The 18,983-nt window shown below is 32.7% G+C and overlaps 1 protein-coding gene and 1 long non-coding RNA gene across 5 annotated transcripts in view; both read right to left on the bottom strand.

The window, feature by feature from the left end:
• Nucleotides 1-18,983, bottom strand: part of LOC149905637 (uncharacterized) — a 349,280-nt gene that overhangs the window by 310,880 nt on the left and 19,417 nt on the right. For 3 of the 4 annotated variants that reach the window (XM_090105230.1, XM_090105233.1, XM_090105234.1), the window contains exon 1: nucleotides 13,997-14,290. The exons of the other annotated variant lie outside the window; for it this stretch is intronic. In XM_090105230.1, coding sequence (XP_089961356.1) covers nucleotides 13,997-14,034 — 38 coding nt within the window. In that variant the 5' untranslated portion in view covers nucleotides 14,035-14,290. Of the gene's footprint in view, nucleotides 1-13,996; nucleotides 14,291-18,983 lie in introns of those variants that run through there. 4 annotated transcript variants of the gene reach the window in all.
• On the bottom strand, nucleotides 1,685-3,804 carry LOC149905640 (uncharacterized). Its single transcript, XR_016457093.1, has 3 exons — nucleotides 3,391-3,804; nucleotides 3,203-3,264; nucleotides 1,685-3,128 (listed from the first exon to the last, which is right to left on the bottom strand). It is a non-coding gene; the product is annotated as an uncharacterized LOC149905640 (long non-coding RNA).

Here is an 18,983-nt window from a genome sequence, read left to right as displayed (position 1 = left end):
CCTATTTCTATAGAAATTTCTACTAGAATACTAGCTCTTGACTCGTAAATCTCATAAAATTAAAGATTTTAGCCGTCAGAGTAAAAAAACATCTTTATTCAGTAGTAGAGTTATTATTTTTATTACTAGAATGCCCGGTAGTTGAAATTCAGCGAAACTATTACACTAATTCACCTGTGTTTCTATTGCGATGAAACATACATTCAACAAATCTAAATTTTAATATGAGAACTTACGTTGAAACAGTTATAGTACGTATTATTGTACCTCTAAATTGTAAAGGTAGTGCTTTTAGCTGTATTTAAATTTAAAACAGCACTCGATGCTTCTGTCCAGGGTAGGAAATTTTCAAAGGAGTAAAATTGGAGAAATCTTAGTATGTATTTAATTACATATATATTTAACCTACCTATTAACATAATTAGACATCGAAAAAAAAATGTTTTTCTTACAATATCTGGCTCTAGTATTTACCTATAGGAACACCTAAAATATGAAAATGCGTGACTCACAGCGTATTTAATATAATATTATTAATATGTAGATAATAAAACATGTCCGTGTGATCGATACGATATAAAAAGAATCCATAATTGCGATGAACCGTTAAGATAAAATCTCTCGATTGTCTCTTCGTTCCACATTATTTTATTCTGTATTCTTTTTAGGGTTCCGTAGCCAAAATGGCAAAAACGGAACCCTTATAGTTTCGTCATGTCCGTCTGTCCGTCTGTCCGTCTGTCCGTCTGTCACAGCCGATTTACTCGGAAACTATAAGTACTACAGTGATGAAATTTGATGGGAATATGTGTTGTATGAACCGCTACAAAAATATGACACTAAATAGTAAAAAAAAGAATTGGGGGTGGGGCCCCCCCATACATGTAACTGAGGGATGAAATTTTTTTTTTCGATGTACATACCCGTGTGGGGTATCAATGGAAAGGTCTTTTAAAATGATATAAAGTTTTCTAAAAAACATTTTTCTTAAAGTGAACGGTTTTTGAGATATCAGCTCTCAAAGTCGTAAAAAGTATGTCCCCCCCCTCTATTTTTATAACTACGGGGTATAAAATTCTAAAAAAAATAGAGGTGATGCATGCTAATTAACTCTTTCAACGATTTTTGGTTTGATCAAAGTATCTCTTATAGTTTTTGAGATAGGTTGATTTAACTGTAATTTATTATATTTGCTGCTACGGAACCCTTTGTGCGCGAGCCCGACTCGCACTTGGCCGGTTTTATTACAGTAATTTATAATACAGGTGCCAATTTAAAGTTCCTTAATTCGTAATGATTGCTATAATTTACACATTCAATGAATTTGCTTGGGTTTTTCGGCTAAAGATTTTATGCCACAAACTTTTATCAAATTTTCACACATCAGCATATTATTTTTTATTTGTGTAATTATGATTATTATAGGTAGATTTTTATACTCATATTTGCTTTTAACGACTGCCACAAAAGCATTTCAATCAATTTACCTGTTAGAAATTACATCTAGAAAGAAAGAAAGAAAGAAAGAAAAAACGTTTATTCAATGGCACATAGCCTCACACGTACATAATTCAAAGCAATTTATACAATACTTATAAGCTACAATACTACTACAATACTTACTTACTACAATACTTAAAAATACACATTGAAGTGTGTAGTCTGTGAAGCATGATGCCATTAAGACGATACACAAAAAAAAATCTACTGCTTGGCGGGCGGAGTCTAATAGCTCGCTATCGCGAACGCGGGTGTGCGCGAAGTCATTCTTGCAAACTCGCCGCGCTGCCGCTGGCCGACTCGGGACAAACATGTATGGAGTCGTCATACAGTTATAATATTCTTATACATATATTTAATTGTTGATTTATTGGTTTTATTTTCTTGCTTATAAACAAATAATCTTCTTTTTAACAACTACTTAGACATTATTAATAATTATTATTATTTCGTAATGTTTACTTTATTAAAAAATAATACAGGTTATAAATAATCTTTAAAATAACAAAAAATATTGTTACTCTGAAAAAATGAAATGGTACTCAATAACGCGGACTACTGAATGGATTTAGATAGAATTTGATGCTGACGTAGATATTACGTCATGCCCAGAAATGAAAGGTAATATTTCTGAAAGAAGTTATAAGCCCTAATTCTTCTCAGTCAAAGACAAGAGTGGAAGATATCACTAATACAGTAAAACTGATGCGAAACTTTGGATGTTAATTTGTATATTTTTTTGTTAGTTGTTACTTAATCACGTCAAGACTACATTACCAATTTTGATAAAATATAGCTAATTGCCTGGATTTACACATAGGATACTTTTTATCCGAACTGAACACTTCTGTGGGATAAGACAGGATTCACGATATAATCTAATTCCACGCGGGCAAAGCCGCGGTTGGAATGATATTTTTTTAAATGAAAAAATTGTTTAAAAAAAACACAAAATATATTGACGCATGTATTTATTTTTTGCACTCTATTATAATTGTAATTATTCATTACAAATAATCAAAATAAAATAGCCAGAACAAAGTTAGGCCCTGGTAGGGTAGGTAGGCAGGTACAGCAATGTGAGACGAACACTGGCTTATTTATACCAATAATAATGTATTATAAACATTAAATTAAGTTTACTTTCTAACAACAAAAATACATAATATTAGCTAATGTGAAAGCGAATCAACCAATCATCCCACAAAAATGAAATGTGCACACAAATATTCATCCAAATCGGTTCATGTCATTAGGAGGAGTGACTGCAGCGCCATCTTCCGGGCCCAATTGTGTTTCCAGATCACCCAGGAACTCAATTTAATATACTTACACAAAATTTTTCGAAATGAAAACTCACATTACTATGTAAATATGAATATAAACCTGTTTTATTACTAAGCAATTTCCCGCACAGGTGTAGTAAGTATAAATGAAATAAATATCAACATCAAATTCTTTATACAACATACTTATCTACCACCTTCTAAGAAATGTAATTCTTGAAATTATTTCGTATTTTTTTAAATATAATACTACTCCAATGAGCTCCTGTTCCATATTATGTCCACCATACATCCACTAAGTTCACCATGATTTTTTATTTCTTTGCACTTTGTTGCTTTTTGCTAAAAATGGAATCATGCGATAAAACCAGTAGAGCTTTGATAACATACATTTTTGACTGAATAAAGGTACTTACGAAGGAGTGGATTCACATTGTGAACAATCAGTGGGTTTATTTTCCTTCTGGATTCCGGATTTCTGAACAGATTATTTATGCTATAAATGAAAAAATCTTACACATTCGTTATGTACTTAAAATAGGGGTACATATCAAACATCGTCTATAATAAAATTATCATCAAATTTAAAATAAAACCAACTTACTTCATTAATTTGTTCCAATTGTAAGCATTCTTTTTCCTCCAACCTTTATGTTTCTTCTTCTTATTTTCTTTATTGTCCCCATTTGTCTTATCGTGTTGTCACCCTTTTTTACGATTGCGCGAGCGACACAAGTTCCCCGTGTGACGGCCGTAGCGGGAATGACTCGTGCAGCGATCGGGGTAGGAAGGTACAGGGCGGCTCTCGCTATATTGGCTGGTCGCGCGCTAATTTCAAGTATTTCTTGTTTATTTCAAAACCATCGCATATTTCAAAATTCTAACACGGTAGACGTATAGGTTGTATATTTTATAGTTAATATCCAAAAAGTCGTAACTTTACGTTTGTTATTTTGAAGATGCCAGAGATTAAAAAAAATAACAATGATAACTTTGTATTTTTTTTCTATCGAGAAAATATCATGGAATCATGTTTCTAAAACGGTAGACGTATTGTGTTACTATTGAACTTTATTGTCAAGAATTTTCATCACGACAACTTTAATAATATAAAAATTACGAAGGTTTGAAAAGGGCCGTAAATGTTAGAAAAATTAATTCATCACCTTAAAAGGGGAAATCACTCGGTGATCATCTGTGACGTAAAAAAAAACGTCACAGCACCGATTTTCAGTGAGCCCCGAGAGCAATAATTCGTCATAATATATTTTAATTGAAGAAAAGAAAATAAATACAATATTAATAGTATAATGTAAAATATAGACATATTAATATACTATAATATATATACACACATACACGTATTATAATATATTACATATAAAAGAATTTAATGCATAATACATTAAGTAGAACCACTAAACAGGATTAGGTAAATTGGTAAATAAATATATAAATAAAACAAAGCAATGAAAGTTAAAAAGGATTCTGCTACAATAGGTATATAAACTTACAACCATGGACGTGAACCCAAGGAAAGCATGTTTCGACGAGTGAAGGGCACCATCCTAGCTTAAAAGTGATTAGTTGGTAGAAGAGGTTACAGATCTAAAGAGGTTACACATCTAAAATGTAACTGTGTAAATGAAATGTAAATGTCATTTTAAGTGTAATTTCTATCTCAAACACCACATAGATAATAAAAATCTTAAAATTGAACGTCTAAATAAACACACGTACCACATCAAGCGCTAAACCTTGAGCGATGCAGCTCAATTCGCGTGATGAAATGCGAGTAACATGAGTATCGAAACCGGAGCATGGACGCGAAACTAGAACATATTCATATCTAATTATTTTAATGTTAAATATGTGATTTTGATATTAAGTAAGTAACTTAGATTCTACTGGAAACAATTAAAATCGCAACCATATAAGATAATAATTTGCCTAAACTATAAAAGTAATAATAAAACTAACAGAGAGCTTTTTATTTGTTTGAACAAGCTTATCAGTTATCACAGGAACTAGAGGACCGATTTAAAAATATTTGTATACCTCTAGATACATTATGTACGTGCTCCCTGAGCTCTACATAATGCATATATACCACAAACGTCTAATAAAGTCTTAAAACCTAAATGAAACCAGCGCGGACAACTAGTACATGATATAGAAACAAACATATGGAAAGCCACCCTCAAATCGATTCACTACTTTGATAGGAACGAATAGATGTACATTTAAACGTCGCCCTTCTTCCTTTTGTAAAATAGTTATAGACAGCGGCAGGTGTCTCAAGTACGTCATAATTATGTAGAAGAAAAACTAGTATATGTATGGTGGATATACCTACCGAAAAAAGGTATCTGTAAATGTCACTTTTAAATAATAATAAATAGTTATACGCTATTTTATACACAATAATTTTACGTTCTCTCTGCTACTATTTTCTTGTGTTTGATTTTATGCGAATCAAAGTTCTTTAATTTTATAATTAATGTTACATTAATTAGAAATTAAAAAAGTGTGTGCGTGTAACCTTTACGCGCGATTGAAGTAAAACTTCTTTGGCGTTGACGACATATATCACTGAAATGATTAAATATTAACTTAAATAAATAAATATTATATTATAATTTAATTATATTTATTATTCATGTGCTTTACAAAGATTATTTAAATGTTATATTAATATTATTCATTCGAAACAGGTAATTGAATGTCATCATAATTTCTTACGTACGAAATTATAGGTTTGTGGTAACTATAATGTGAAACATAAATTTTACTCTCTAAATTTGCTACTTTTCTTGAAAATACAGCATCTATCGTTGTACCGAAACGCGTTTTTGAATGAAGTCGAGAAGTATTCATAGATAAATCAAATTTTTCTTCTAAAAAATCAATTAACGGCTGAGATTCCTGAGAGCGAAAATTAACATTAAAATCTCCAGTTAGAATCATCGGTAATTCATGAAAATGACTATTTAAAAGTCGAGAACCTTCAATTGTGAAGTGAAGTAATTGCTGATGAATAAATTTTATGATATTTGTCAGGCTAGTATTTGTAGAAATATAAATAACAACGATAATCACAGGTTGGTCATTCGTATTAACACATCGAACCAAGGCGATGTCACCAATTTGTGAAACCTCATCGGAAATTTGTGATAATATAGTTGGTGAAATATTTTGAATTGGTGTTACATTGTTCAGTGTATCTGTAGATGAATGATATACAGCTACTCCACCAGCAGTTGAGTTGGGTCGTTTGTATTGGGTAACGCAATAAAAATTTTCAATAAGAATTTGTTCGTCATTTTTCATCCAAGTTTCGGAAAATAACAGCAATGTGGACCTTTTTAATACTTTATCATTCAGATCAGAAACATGAGCACGTAAACTTTGGCAGTTGAAGGAAAATAGTGTAATGTTACTCTCATTTACAAGGTTATATAATTCTTCCTGTTGTGTTATTAGGCGAGAATTTGAAAGTCTTTCAAATTCACACTGTAAATCAACTATTCCCCCTGGACGCTTTCTTCCATGATAAAATTTGTTGTCATCGGTGTTTGAGACAATGAACAATCCATTTATATCAGTTACTCGTGATATTGCTACATATAACAGCTGCTGACTGTGACTTTTATTGTATTCATAAACGATTTGATCAAAAGTACCACCTTGAGACTTATGTATTGTAAGCGCACAAGCAGATACTAATGGAAAGTGATTTCTCTTTGCAAATATTGTCTTATTTCTATTCATTGGTACAGATGACGATCTTCGTAAAATTGGGACTGCTGTTCTACTAATGTTTAGAGTTTGAATATGATGGGCAGCTTTTTTCCTAATTTTCTCTCCTATCTTACCAGGAAACTCAAGCCATAAGCGTATGATGTTATCACTGTCATCACGTTCAATATACACTAACTTTCCAACACAACCGTTGGCTAAGCCATCAGATACATCAATATTGGTTGTAATAATGTAAAATTTGTTAAGAACTAATATGATTTCATAAGGCGATCCTCCTGTATCAATAACTGACATTTTATGAAATTGTTGGCGTACATATGCTTCTTGTTCAACTGAATGACAACCTATATACATATCTGTTGCTATGGATACTACTTTGTCTTCAGCAATATTTAAAATAGATTGATTATAATCCGCAACATGTTTATTTTTATTTTTAATTTACTTATTTTAAAAGTAATAAATAAACAAGTAGGTATATTTAGAGATTTTCAAAAAATTTTGCAATTTAAAATAATGTTTTTAAAACTGTTGAATTTTTCATTCACTTTGCTATTCACAATTGATCCGTTTGAAAATTTGAAAATAAATAATCCTAATTGATTATGATATTTGCCACTATAGACCGGGAGATACTGACACAAAATTTCGAGTCATTTGTAACAGGATGTCGGTTCTACAGGGTTCTTAGTACGCAATGACAAAAAGAAAAATGATGGTGTGAATGCTGGTACCGGCGGCTTAGTCGCGTGGGCGTTAGTCGAACTCGTCGGAAAATAGCGAAAGTCAAACGATTTGTAACAGTATGGCACTTATTTTTCCTGTAAGTTTGAGGATCAACGAATATAAATACAAAATTTCAAAGATCTAGGTGTTGGAAATCTTCACTTATATAAATTAATAATAAATTTATTTTTCAAGTATGACAGCACTTTTTCCCCCTACTAGAAGTATGGCAAATATAATAATGGTCACATTTTATCAAATACTCTCCAAAAAGCCAAATGCAATACTGGTACAAAAAGATAGGCGAAATAAAAAAAATTTGCAGATTTTCGGCGGTATGGCGACCATTTGGAATCGTCCGAAAAGTATGGCATGGCGATTTTCGTAAATGGCTGCACGACGATGGTTACCTGTGCAAAAGTTAGCTTGGTACAAATGGTTGAATAATTGTTTTTTTTAAATCAACACATTCGCGTCGGTATGGCGGGCAGTAAGTCATACCGGAAAAGTATGGCATGACACTACCGCCTACTTCTTTTTTATGGGCTATCGGTAAATTCTAAAATTTTTGTGTTACAAATCGTTTGACTTTCGCTATTTTTCCGACGAGTTCGACTAACGCCCTCGCGACTAACCCACCGGTACCAGCGTTCATACCATCATTTTTCTTTTTGTCATTGCGTACTAAGACCCCTGTAGAACCGCCATCCTGTTACAAATGACTCGAAATTTTGTGTCAGTATCTCCCGGTCTACTAGCTGGCGTATAAGTCAAGAAGCGTGTAGTATATGACATATACTTACAACCAATCAGAATTATTATTTTTAAATGGCGGAAACTACACAGACTATAGTAAGCGTTACTTCCGTCAGAAAAAAAATCTGAGTTACTCCCTAGTCGCGCCTAAAGAAGTTTTACTTCAAAAAATTTGCAGATTTTCGGCGGTATGGCGACCATTTGGAATCGTCCGAAAAGTATGGCATGGCGATTTTCGTAAATGGCTGCACGACGATGGTTACCTGTGCAAAAGTTAGCTTGGTACAAATGGTTGAATAATTGTTTTTTTTAAATCAACACATTCGCGTCGGTATGGCGGGCTGTAAGTCATACCGGAAAAGTATGGCATGACACTACCGCCTACTTCTTTTTTATGGGCTATCGGTAAATTCTAAAATTTTTGTGTTACAAATCGTTTGACTTTCGCTATTTTTCCGACGAGTTCGACTAACGCCCTCGCGACTAACCCACCGGTACCAGCGTTCATACCATCATTTTTCTTTTTGTCATTGCGTACTAAGACCCCTGTAGAACCGCCATCCTGTTACAAATGACTCGAAATTTTGTGTCAGTATCTCCCGGTCTACTAGCTGGCGTATAAGTCAAGAAGCGTGTAGTATATGACATATACTTACAACCAATCAGAATTATTATTTTTAAATGGCGGAAACTACACAGACTATAGTAAGCGTTACTTCCGTCAGAAAAAAAATCTGAGTTACTCCCTAGTCGCGCCTAAAGAAGTTTTACTTCAAAAATCTGAGATACTCCCTAGTCGCGCCTAAAGAAGTTTTACTTCAAAAAATTTGCAGATTTTCGGCGGTATGGCGACCATTTGGAATCGTCCGAAAAGTATGGCATGGCGATTTTCGTAAATGGCTGCACGACGATGGTTACCTGTGCAAAAGTTAGCTTGGTACAAATGGTTGAATAATTGTTTTTTTTAAATCAACACATTCGCGTCGGTATGGCGGGCTGTAAGTCATACCGGAAAAGTATGGCATGACACTACCGCCTACTTCTTTTTTATGGGCTATCGGTAAATTCTAAAATTTTTGTGTTACAAATCGTTTGACTTTCGCTATTTTTCCGACGAGTTCGACTAACGCCCTCGCGACTAACCCACCGGTACCAGCGTTCATACCATCATTTTTCTTTTTGTCATTGCGTACTAAGACCCCTGTAGAACCGCCATCCTGTTACAAATGACTCGAAATTTTGTGTCAGTATCTCCCGGTCTACTAGCTGGCGTATAAGTCAAGAAGCGTGTAGTATATGACATATACTTACAACCAATCAGAATTATTATTTTTAAATGGCGGAAACTACACAGACTATAGTAAGCGTTACTTCCGTCAGAAAAAAAATCTGAGTTACTCCCTAGTCGCGCCTAAAGAAGTTTTACTTCAAAAACTTGTCTTTTAGTTCTAAATAATTCTTCTAATTCACGTTATTAATTATATACCCATAGATTTACAGACAAAGACAACGCAACAGCTTGTGTCAAAAAAACACCGTCTCAGCAAATAAACTCAGTCCATAGAAATCACGTTCTCGCCACGACATGCTTACGTTGTTTAATTATAATAACGACACGGTTGTGAAATTTTATATCATTTGCATTATAATCAGAATAAATACTCAGTATGTGGGTCAGCGGTAAACAATTGCGTAGGTACTGTATCAAATAGGCTTTATTGTGCGTATATTTTTTGTGAATTTTAGTATTCTATAGCAAAGGATTTTGCTATTGTCAGCGTCGTGAGTGACGACGACGAAAATTCTTTTGAACTATTTTAAATTAAAACAATACCTATACAAATATGAATTACATTTCATTAATATTTTATATTTCTGGAGCGAAGGATAAGTTAATGGAATATAGATGCCTTCCTCCACCTGTTTAACTATAAACACACATAAAGATATCCCACCGGAGAAGGTACCACACCCCCATAGAATAGCATACGAATGTTACTGTATTTCGTACAGTGAGTGGAAGAACTTTCTTTATTCGTATCATAAATCCTTTCCTTATCCCTTAAAAACGGACAACGCAAAGGCTCTACCTCTTCAAATGTTCATGGGCGGTGATGATCGCTTACTAGCTATCAAACGAAATCTGGTAACCCGCTCAAACAGAAAAATAATACAATTTAAAATTCAGTGAGTTTGATGCAAAAAAAGAAAGCAAAAAAATGTATTTATCGTGCATACAGGTAGTTAACTATATCTCTATTTCGAAGTGACGTTTGCAAAATACCTTGCGCACAAAAGAGCCAGAATGCAGGCCGCAAAGCCTTTACAAAAACTAAGCGACGTAGGGTTGCCACTTCAGCATTATAAAAAAGAAAAAAGTACATATACCTTTTATCGTGCACGTTTGTTGAGAGTTCAGATTTTAGGAATGTATGTTTAAAGTTGTTATCATATTATTATACCTACGTATGGTTTACACTTTATATAATTATTATACCTTATAATTTACCTGATATATTTATACAAACAGGTTGAAATTTTATTCGTAAAAAAGTTTTCACCACAATTAACATAAAACGTAACATATTTTTACATAAGATACAATACAAAACATACAACTTTGATTATAATCTTCTTTCTTATATATAAAAATGAATCGCAAAATGTGTTGGTAAGCGCATAACTCGAGAACGGCTGAACCGATTTCGATAATTCTTTTTTATTATATTCCTTGAAGTACGAGGATGGTTCTTATGTAGAGAAAACGTAAACATGTACCACGGGCGAAGCCGGGGCGGACCGCTAGTTTTAAATACAAACGTAGTGCTTGAAGGGTATTCTGTTATTCCCTACAAACGAATAAAATTGTGTTCTATATTATTTAAAACCTTGCATGCGAAAAATAAACGAGTTCTGTAGTGTCATGAAATGACAGCTGTTTGTTTACTACTATTCTAATGTATAAATAAATAAACAAATAAATATTCAGGACTATTTTCACAGACGGCACGATCTGATCCCATACTAAGCTTTCGCTTGTGTTATGGAAACCAGATGGCTGATAAACATAACTTTTTTTTAGACAAACCATTAACATCAGTAATTCATATTCAAAAGCAATATAGGTACTGATCAGAATTAGTAATAGAAACCGTGGACAGCCCTATCGACACCACCGCTCGTTAGAAACAAAGAATTTTTCCCAACCTTACTTCAAAGCTACGTATTTACATACCGCTGTAATAAAATGCACTTAATTTGATCCCAACACAGTTTAACGTTTTTAAGCTAATTGCACAGCATTTTTAGGGTTCCGTACCCAAAGCCTCCGCTGTATGTCTGTCTGTCAATCTACAGACTGCATCTTATAAATCGTGATAGCTAGAAAACTGAAATTTTCAAAAAATGATGTATTTCCGTAGCCGCTTTAACAACAAATACCTACTAAAAATTAAAAAAAGAAACATTAAGGAGGGTCTACATACAATAAAGTTTTACAGATGATAGTACGGAACCCCTCGTGCGCCCGTCCGACTCGCACTTGGCAGGTTTTATTAAATATGGAGTACTATTTGAAGCCATTTATATGAAATTTATAATGTCAATAACCATTCATTGATAGTGATTTCAATGTATGAGGATGTTATCGTGCATTTAATTAATTTATTTCTGGTTTAAACGGGTTTTAAATATAATAAACAAGTTTAATAAATATACGCAGTGTTCGATGCTAGATTTAGTAATATGTGGTTGCCAATTTACCAAAACTGGAATGTTGTTTAACTTCCGCATCTATAAATGGTGTAACAAAAGTATAAATCCTACTAATATTATAAATGCGAAAGTTTGTGGGGATGGATGTGTGTGTGTTTGTTAATCTTTCACGCAAATACTACTGAACCGATTACAATGAAATTTAGCACACATATAGGATAGGTTTTATCCCGGACTTGGACACATAGGATAGATTTTATCCCGGAAATCCCACGGGAACGGGAACTATGCGGGTTTTTCTTTGAAAACGCGGGCGAAGCCGCGGGCGGTGCTAGTGAACATATAAAGATACCGAATGTGTGGTTAAGAAAATGCAAGTGAAACGTATAGATATTTATAGGTACAGTACGATACGGTTACGGTTTATGTAACAAGGTATACCACCTAATATTATAGTTTACTAGCGGTCCCCCCGGCTTCGCCCGTGGTACATATTTACGTTTTCCCTACATAAAAACCATCCTCGTACTTCAAGGAATATAATAAAAAAAGAATTATCGAAATCGGTTCAGCCGTTCTCGAGCTATGCGCTTACCAACACATTTTGCGATTCATTTTTATATATAAGATTTAAATATTTAAAATAGTTTTTATGCAAAATCCCACAGGACAGATTCGTGGTGTGAATGTGTTTTAGAACAATAAAAGAAGATATGAGAAGAAATCTATCCTTTTCTCAGATTGGAAAAGAGGTTTTAATTCGGAATATATAAAAGGATTCTAATTTATTGAAAAAGGTATACTTAAAGAAAATATGTATTTTTTTCCTAATCATGTTTCATTTTGCAACTATTAAGCAAAACACAGCAAAAGGTATGCTATTATTCGATACTTTTTATTATTTAGGGTTTACAATTAAACCCTTTATTTTGATGACCTAATTCCTAAAATTACGAATAAAATAAAATTTATAATATTCATAAAAGTAAGTAGTTACCAACTAACGCCGGCCTTATCACTTGGTAGCGATCTCTATCCGACAACCCTAATTAAAATGAAACGATAAAGTAGTAACTACTAATGTTACTTGGAATTAGCTATTTAGATTGAAGACAAACTGGCATCTAACTACAAATTTAAATTTAAACATAAATCGTTAAGTTTTATAGACGAATTGAGGATGGTAGAGTCAAATAAGTATTTTTAATTATTCTTGTAATTCATACTAATATTATAAATGCGAAAGTAACTCTGTCTGTCTGTCTGTTACTCAATCACGCCTTAACTATTGAACCAATTTGCATGAAATTTGGTACAGAGATATTTTGATACCCGAGAAAGGAAATAGGATAGGTTTTATCCCGGAAATCCTACGGGAACGGGTTTTTCTTTGAAAACGCGGGCGAAGCCGCGGGCGGAAAGCTAGTGTTTGTATATTTTTTAGTCCTCCTTGAAACTATATTATGCAATTAATACCTATTAATTATCATAGAATTATAATACATTTTTAATAGAGCCAATTATTTTAAATCTTCAAATATATTTATTTTATAACTAACTTTACAGATCTTATCAAATACTCAATAACAATTAACGAAGAAAAATATGTAAAAATATTATATTTGTACTCGGTTAATACTACTTTTATAAACCCTGGTTAACCAGCTGTTTGTCTTATTCTTCGTGTAAGAGTTTGTTCGCAGTCGATACCATTTGCTCTACAAAGTACACAAACTCTATCCTCAAAGTTGAAACTAAGTTTGACATTTTCAAATACATATAATTAACATTATTTTTTTTTATGAATATATAGAGCCAATGTGTGGTGATTGTTATTTATGCTTTTATAGAGCAATATTTATTATTTTCGAACTTTCATTAATTATATTATTGATAAATGAAATGTAGAGCCAATGTGTGTTATGATCTATGCTTTTTCGGAATAATAAGACTAAGCTTTTATAATAATCCTAAAAGTTTTTGTCGATCTAGAAATCACGTTTTGTAAATGTTTATCTTATTGACACCTATTTCTAACATTTCAATAAAGAACGTGAGAGAAAGGAACGGACGAAGTAAATCAAGATTCCCACGCTTTTCGTGCATTATACGTTTATTTTATTGAACTAAAAGCGTGTCATAATAATGGCAACACCTACACTGTTATTAAACATTCACAAACGAAACCGCTAATAAAAGTGAAACTAATTATCGATTCCATAACTCGATAATCGATACAATGTAGGACATACCTTTTAGGCTTCCACCGTCTGATGAATACTCCAAACATGATTGAATCCAATTTCAATTCACATCACTACCACTACGAACACTACCGTCCACGATAAACAGAAATAGAACGTTTTCAAAAAGGGGAAAACGGCTCTATTCATAACAAGCACATCACTGTTTACAAACACAGATATATTATAAAAATAGAACAGCGAGAGTTGTTACGCAATTATCGATGATTCGATGGAATTATTGTTGACAAACAAATTGTATATTTCGACAGCGCGCGTTATATACGTGCACCCGGCGCGGAGGATGCAACTAGACTGATCGGCTCACGGGTTGCAGTATGCAGCTGTGGGCTGGTGTTCCCGGTTTGTATTAATAAATTTTAGATGTCAACCGACGCTTGAAACTGAATGGGACTCCGCTTTGATTTGCTATGGAGGATTTGTTTTGCCACGCAAACATATTTAGTGTTACACACAATTTATGACTCTACAATTATTACGATATTCTTTAAAAAATTGACTCTATCTTTCATAATTGTACTTACTCTACATTTTAAAATATTAAAAGGCATATATAAGTGCTCTACAAAAATTGCGTGGGACTCAAATAGCCATTTTGTAACTATATACTTATGTATTCTTGTTAGGTAGTATTGCATAAAATGAGTACATTCAATGTTACTTAAAATAAGAACAAGTTTTATAATTACCTACTCAATTTATTACGCCAATTACTAGTTCTTCCTCATAATTTGTAAAGTTAAAGTTTCTTTGTTAATAATCTTATATATAAAATTCTCGTGTCACAATGTTAGTCTGCAAACTCCTCCGAAACGGGTGGACCGATTCTCATGAAATTTTCTGTGCATATCGGGTAAGTCTGAGAATCGGCCAACATCTATTTTTCATATGTACCACGGGCGAAGCCGGGGCGGACCGCTAGTAATATTATAATATCCATGTTTTATACAATGAAATAATATAAACAAAATTAACATAGAGTTCTCATTTGTACGTAGTAGTACATTATTAGTAAATTCTAACCATTCACTGAATATTTTCTTACATAACTTAAATACATTATTAAACATAATACATAAATAAATATGGTAAACTTTTTACATGCCATAAATACTAACAACAAATACTTCCTTACAGGACATTGAATCAAACATGTATATTTCACAAAGAATTTTTCCGCCATCATGCTAATGTTGAAAAAATCAATACAACGATAAGCTAGATGACCTAATTTCTCAAGTCTAGTGTCGATTCTTGAGACCTAGCCTTTGTGCTGTATAATACAACGTCCGTGAAACCCAATGGCTCTTGGAATTTTCTAGATATTTTAGAATTACAATAGTGTTTGTTCTTTGCTGAATTTAAGAAAGAGTTTCTTAGGTTTTCAAGTGGCTTGTGGGGTTCAGATAAGAGGTGAATTAAGACCAAGATGTCTATACTTTATTTTCTTATGTAGAACAGAAATCTTATACTTCTTAATAATTATTGGATATATCGTAATACTATCCTCCTACTTATTAATATTATAAATGCGAAAGTTTGTGAGGATGGTTGTGTGTGTATGTGTAGGTGTGTATGTTTGTTACTCTTTCACAGAAATACTAAGGAACCAATTACAATTAAATTTTGCACACATGTAGAGGGCAACTTGGATTAACACATAGGACAGTTTTATCCCGGAAATCCCACGGGAACGAGATCTATGGGTTTTTCTTTGAAAACGCTGGCAAAGCCGCGGGCGGCAAGCTAGAATTATATACTTAAGCCGATATATTCTAATAATAATATGTATGTATTATCTGAACCTAAGAAGGTTCGGATAATATTACCGGATTAGAATTTGTAACTAACAGATTGCTATTTTATTCCTGAGTAGAAATATATTTTATTCCTGTTGTTCATACCAGCTGTATGCTACTTATTACGCATTTACGACTAAATAACAGCTACTCTTTTTTATCGATAAATGAAATCACAGATTTAATTATGATTGAAGCGAAATCATAAAATTGTATTTAATTATTAGGTATCTTAATAATTAAGTACAACGGATTTGCAGTGAATCTTCCGACGTGTATCTTTATTAGGTTTAAATGTAATTTTATTTTATATCCATTGCCAAGCCTTCATTTTACTTTTATTTGAGCGTTTTTATTTTTAGTATATACTTTGTAAATAGATTGCATAAAAAATACACTAATTAATTAAAGGTTAATTTTTATGTAGAAAGAGGATTTTTGGTAGCATTGTACACTTCTTGTTTACCAAATATTTAACACAAATTGAGTGATATTTTGTGTAAAGTATTATAAAAAAAACTGCAAGGCTCTGAAATTTGTATTACAGCATTTCAAACTCACATATTTAAGAAAGACAGAAAGTATATTAAATATTCAACCACACAATCTGATGGTATTATATTCTAAGTCTATTAAAAGTTAAACCTGTGGTTAAACATTGTATAAACTGCAGCCATACATTTGAGAAATAACATACAATTATTAACATACCTTTTTACATAAGTAAACATAAATATTTAATAACATAAAATCATTTACAAAACCCTTGTTTGTTTAGCGGTTTTTACCTTTTTTGAGGTAACGGAAGTGTTTACCACTGCCCATAAACAAAGGGAACAGTGAGGCTTTATTATTTTAACGAAATATACAGTTAATGTACATTTTACCCGACTGTGCCGGAAGGAGGTAGGGTTGCCATATGCATTAAGTTTTAATAAAAATATAAGAAAATTATGTACTGAGTTCCATCTAAGGTCCATCTATTTTTATTTAATTTTACAATACTCATCGATATATTACATAATAGATGATAATTGTAAAATGTAAGCTAAAAAGCTGCAGTTTTAATTTTTTTACCAATTCTCTACGATTCTATTTTTTCTACTAAAAAAGACTGGCAACCCTAAAATAAGGATAACGTTTTTATGTATGCAGTAATATTATGTAATCATTTCTTTTATAGTCTGCAAAAAAGGTCCCTTTGTTAAGTATGGGTCTGCCGTCTGATGCGGTTCACATCTGTTTCATTTTTAGCAACTATCTATCTTCTATGCCTACTACATTGATATAAAAATATAGAGAAAACTACACTTTTACTTTGAATACTCTTGCGCTTACTACTTACTGTTGTACCTACCAAATGCAAAAATAAAGTCATAAGAAACTAAAAGAATTATTTTCACAAGATAATAAATTTAGACCACATTAAAAATGTGAGGTTAACACTAGACAATATAACTATTTAGGACATCTTAAGTGTGTGGAAATATTTACTTATGATTCCATCATAAGTTGTTGATTTCTATGCAGCAACGGGTTTTAAAGATAAACAAAAGAAAGCTAATCTGCTTCTGTTTAAAGATAAGAGTCTGTGAAGGTAAGTTAAAATGTGTTACATTAAACCCCAGATACATATAGAAAAGGTTTTTACATTATTTGAATCATAATATGTACAATATTCAGTAAATGCATTAATTTTAAAGGAATAATTACCAAAAAACGGATACACGTAGCTTTAAGAACATCCCATATCATACCTAGTAGCCAGTTCGTAAAAAGCTGTTTAAAAACAAACCTTAATTTGAAACAATACAGACAAATAAATCTTAAACTATTCAACACGGTGTCATCTCCCAAATACATACAGCAACTCCAAGTATAAAAAAAATATCATTAATATCGAAAACTTCACAAAGCAGAACAAAGGTGAAACCGCAGCTTACAAAGCTCCCAGAAGCTGCGCCCCAGTTTTTGAAACGACTTTGAGATTACGACTAAGATTTCTAGCTTTTTTGTAACATACCTAGATAGCATTCACAAATGCAGGTGTGAAATTTTTCACACCGTTGGTTATCTAGTACGCTAATCCATACTTAATATTATAAAGCTGAAGAGTTTGTTTGTTTGAACGCGCCAATCTCAGGAAGTACTGGTCCGATTTGAAAAATAATTTCGGTGTTAGATAGCCCATTATGGAGAAAGACTATAAGCTAAGACTATAGACCAACAGGAGCGGAGTACTGCGGTTAAAACCGCGGGGCACAGCTAGTCTTTAATGATAATTACGTATGTAAATTTTGATTTATTTATAGAGTTGATATTATAATTATTGTTGCTTTATGATTAAATTACTAAATGTGGATAAGTGTTTGGATAAAGAATTGAAAAAATAGAATAAATTTTATTAATTTCCGCTTTATTTAGTCATATATTACCATTTCCACACTTCCATATAAAAGCCAAACACATTGGCATTTATACAACACCTCAAATTGTATACAAAACTAGGATATTCATATAAAAAATTGGTCTATTCAGGCTTGACGGATTCCACCTGTCGTTAAGAAGCAGGCACGTGCGTGGGGTACACGCCCCTGAGAAACAAATGCTCTTGGGAATCCCACGGAAGATCCACCATTATCGAATAAAATGTTTATATTAGCCGCTCGCCCTGGCCTATAATATAAATTAAAGACTCTGTATAGAGCATTTATACAGCTTTCTGCTGGTGACATTATTTTCAAAATCGGTCTATTACAAACGATAAGACATAATATTTGTACCAAATTTCAGTTGTTTTTGCGTAACAATGTTATAATCGTATTAACATTTAAAATAGCAGTACTATAAGAAAGTATGGTTATATAAGAATACTAATATTATAAATGCGAAAGTAACTCTGTCTGTCTGTCTGTTACTCAATCACGCCTTAACTACTGAACCAATTTGCATGAAATTTGGTATAGAGATATTTTGATACCCGAGAAAGGACATAGGCTATTTTTTATCCCGGGAAAATTAAGCAATCCCGGAAATCCCACGGGAACGGGAACTATGCGGGTTTTTTTTGACTGCGCGGGCGAAGCCGGGGCGGACCGCTAGTGGTTATATAAGATACCATTGGAAAGTAGGATATAAAAAAATGGCACAGTATTCTTTATTCCAAAGAATTAATT

This window comes from Colias eurytheme, chromosome 9 (genome assembly GCF_061535395.1).
Source record: "Colias eurytheme isolate Ceu_HAF_F1 chromosome 9, ilColEury1 Martin Lab GWU primary, whole genome shotgun sequence".
NCBI lineage: Eukaryota > Metazoa > Arthropoda > Insecta > Lepidoptera > Pieridae > Colias > Colias eurytheme.
The sequence above is the reverse complement of the archived record's forward strand: the minus strand, read 5'-3'. Positions and strand labels throughout refer to the sequence as shown.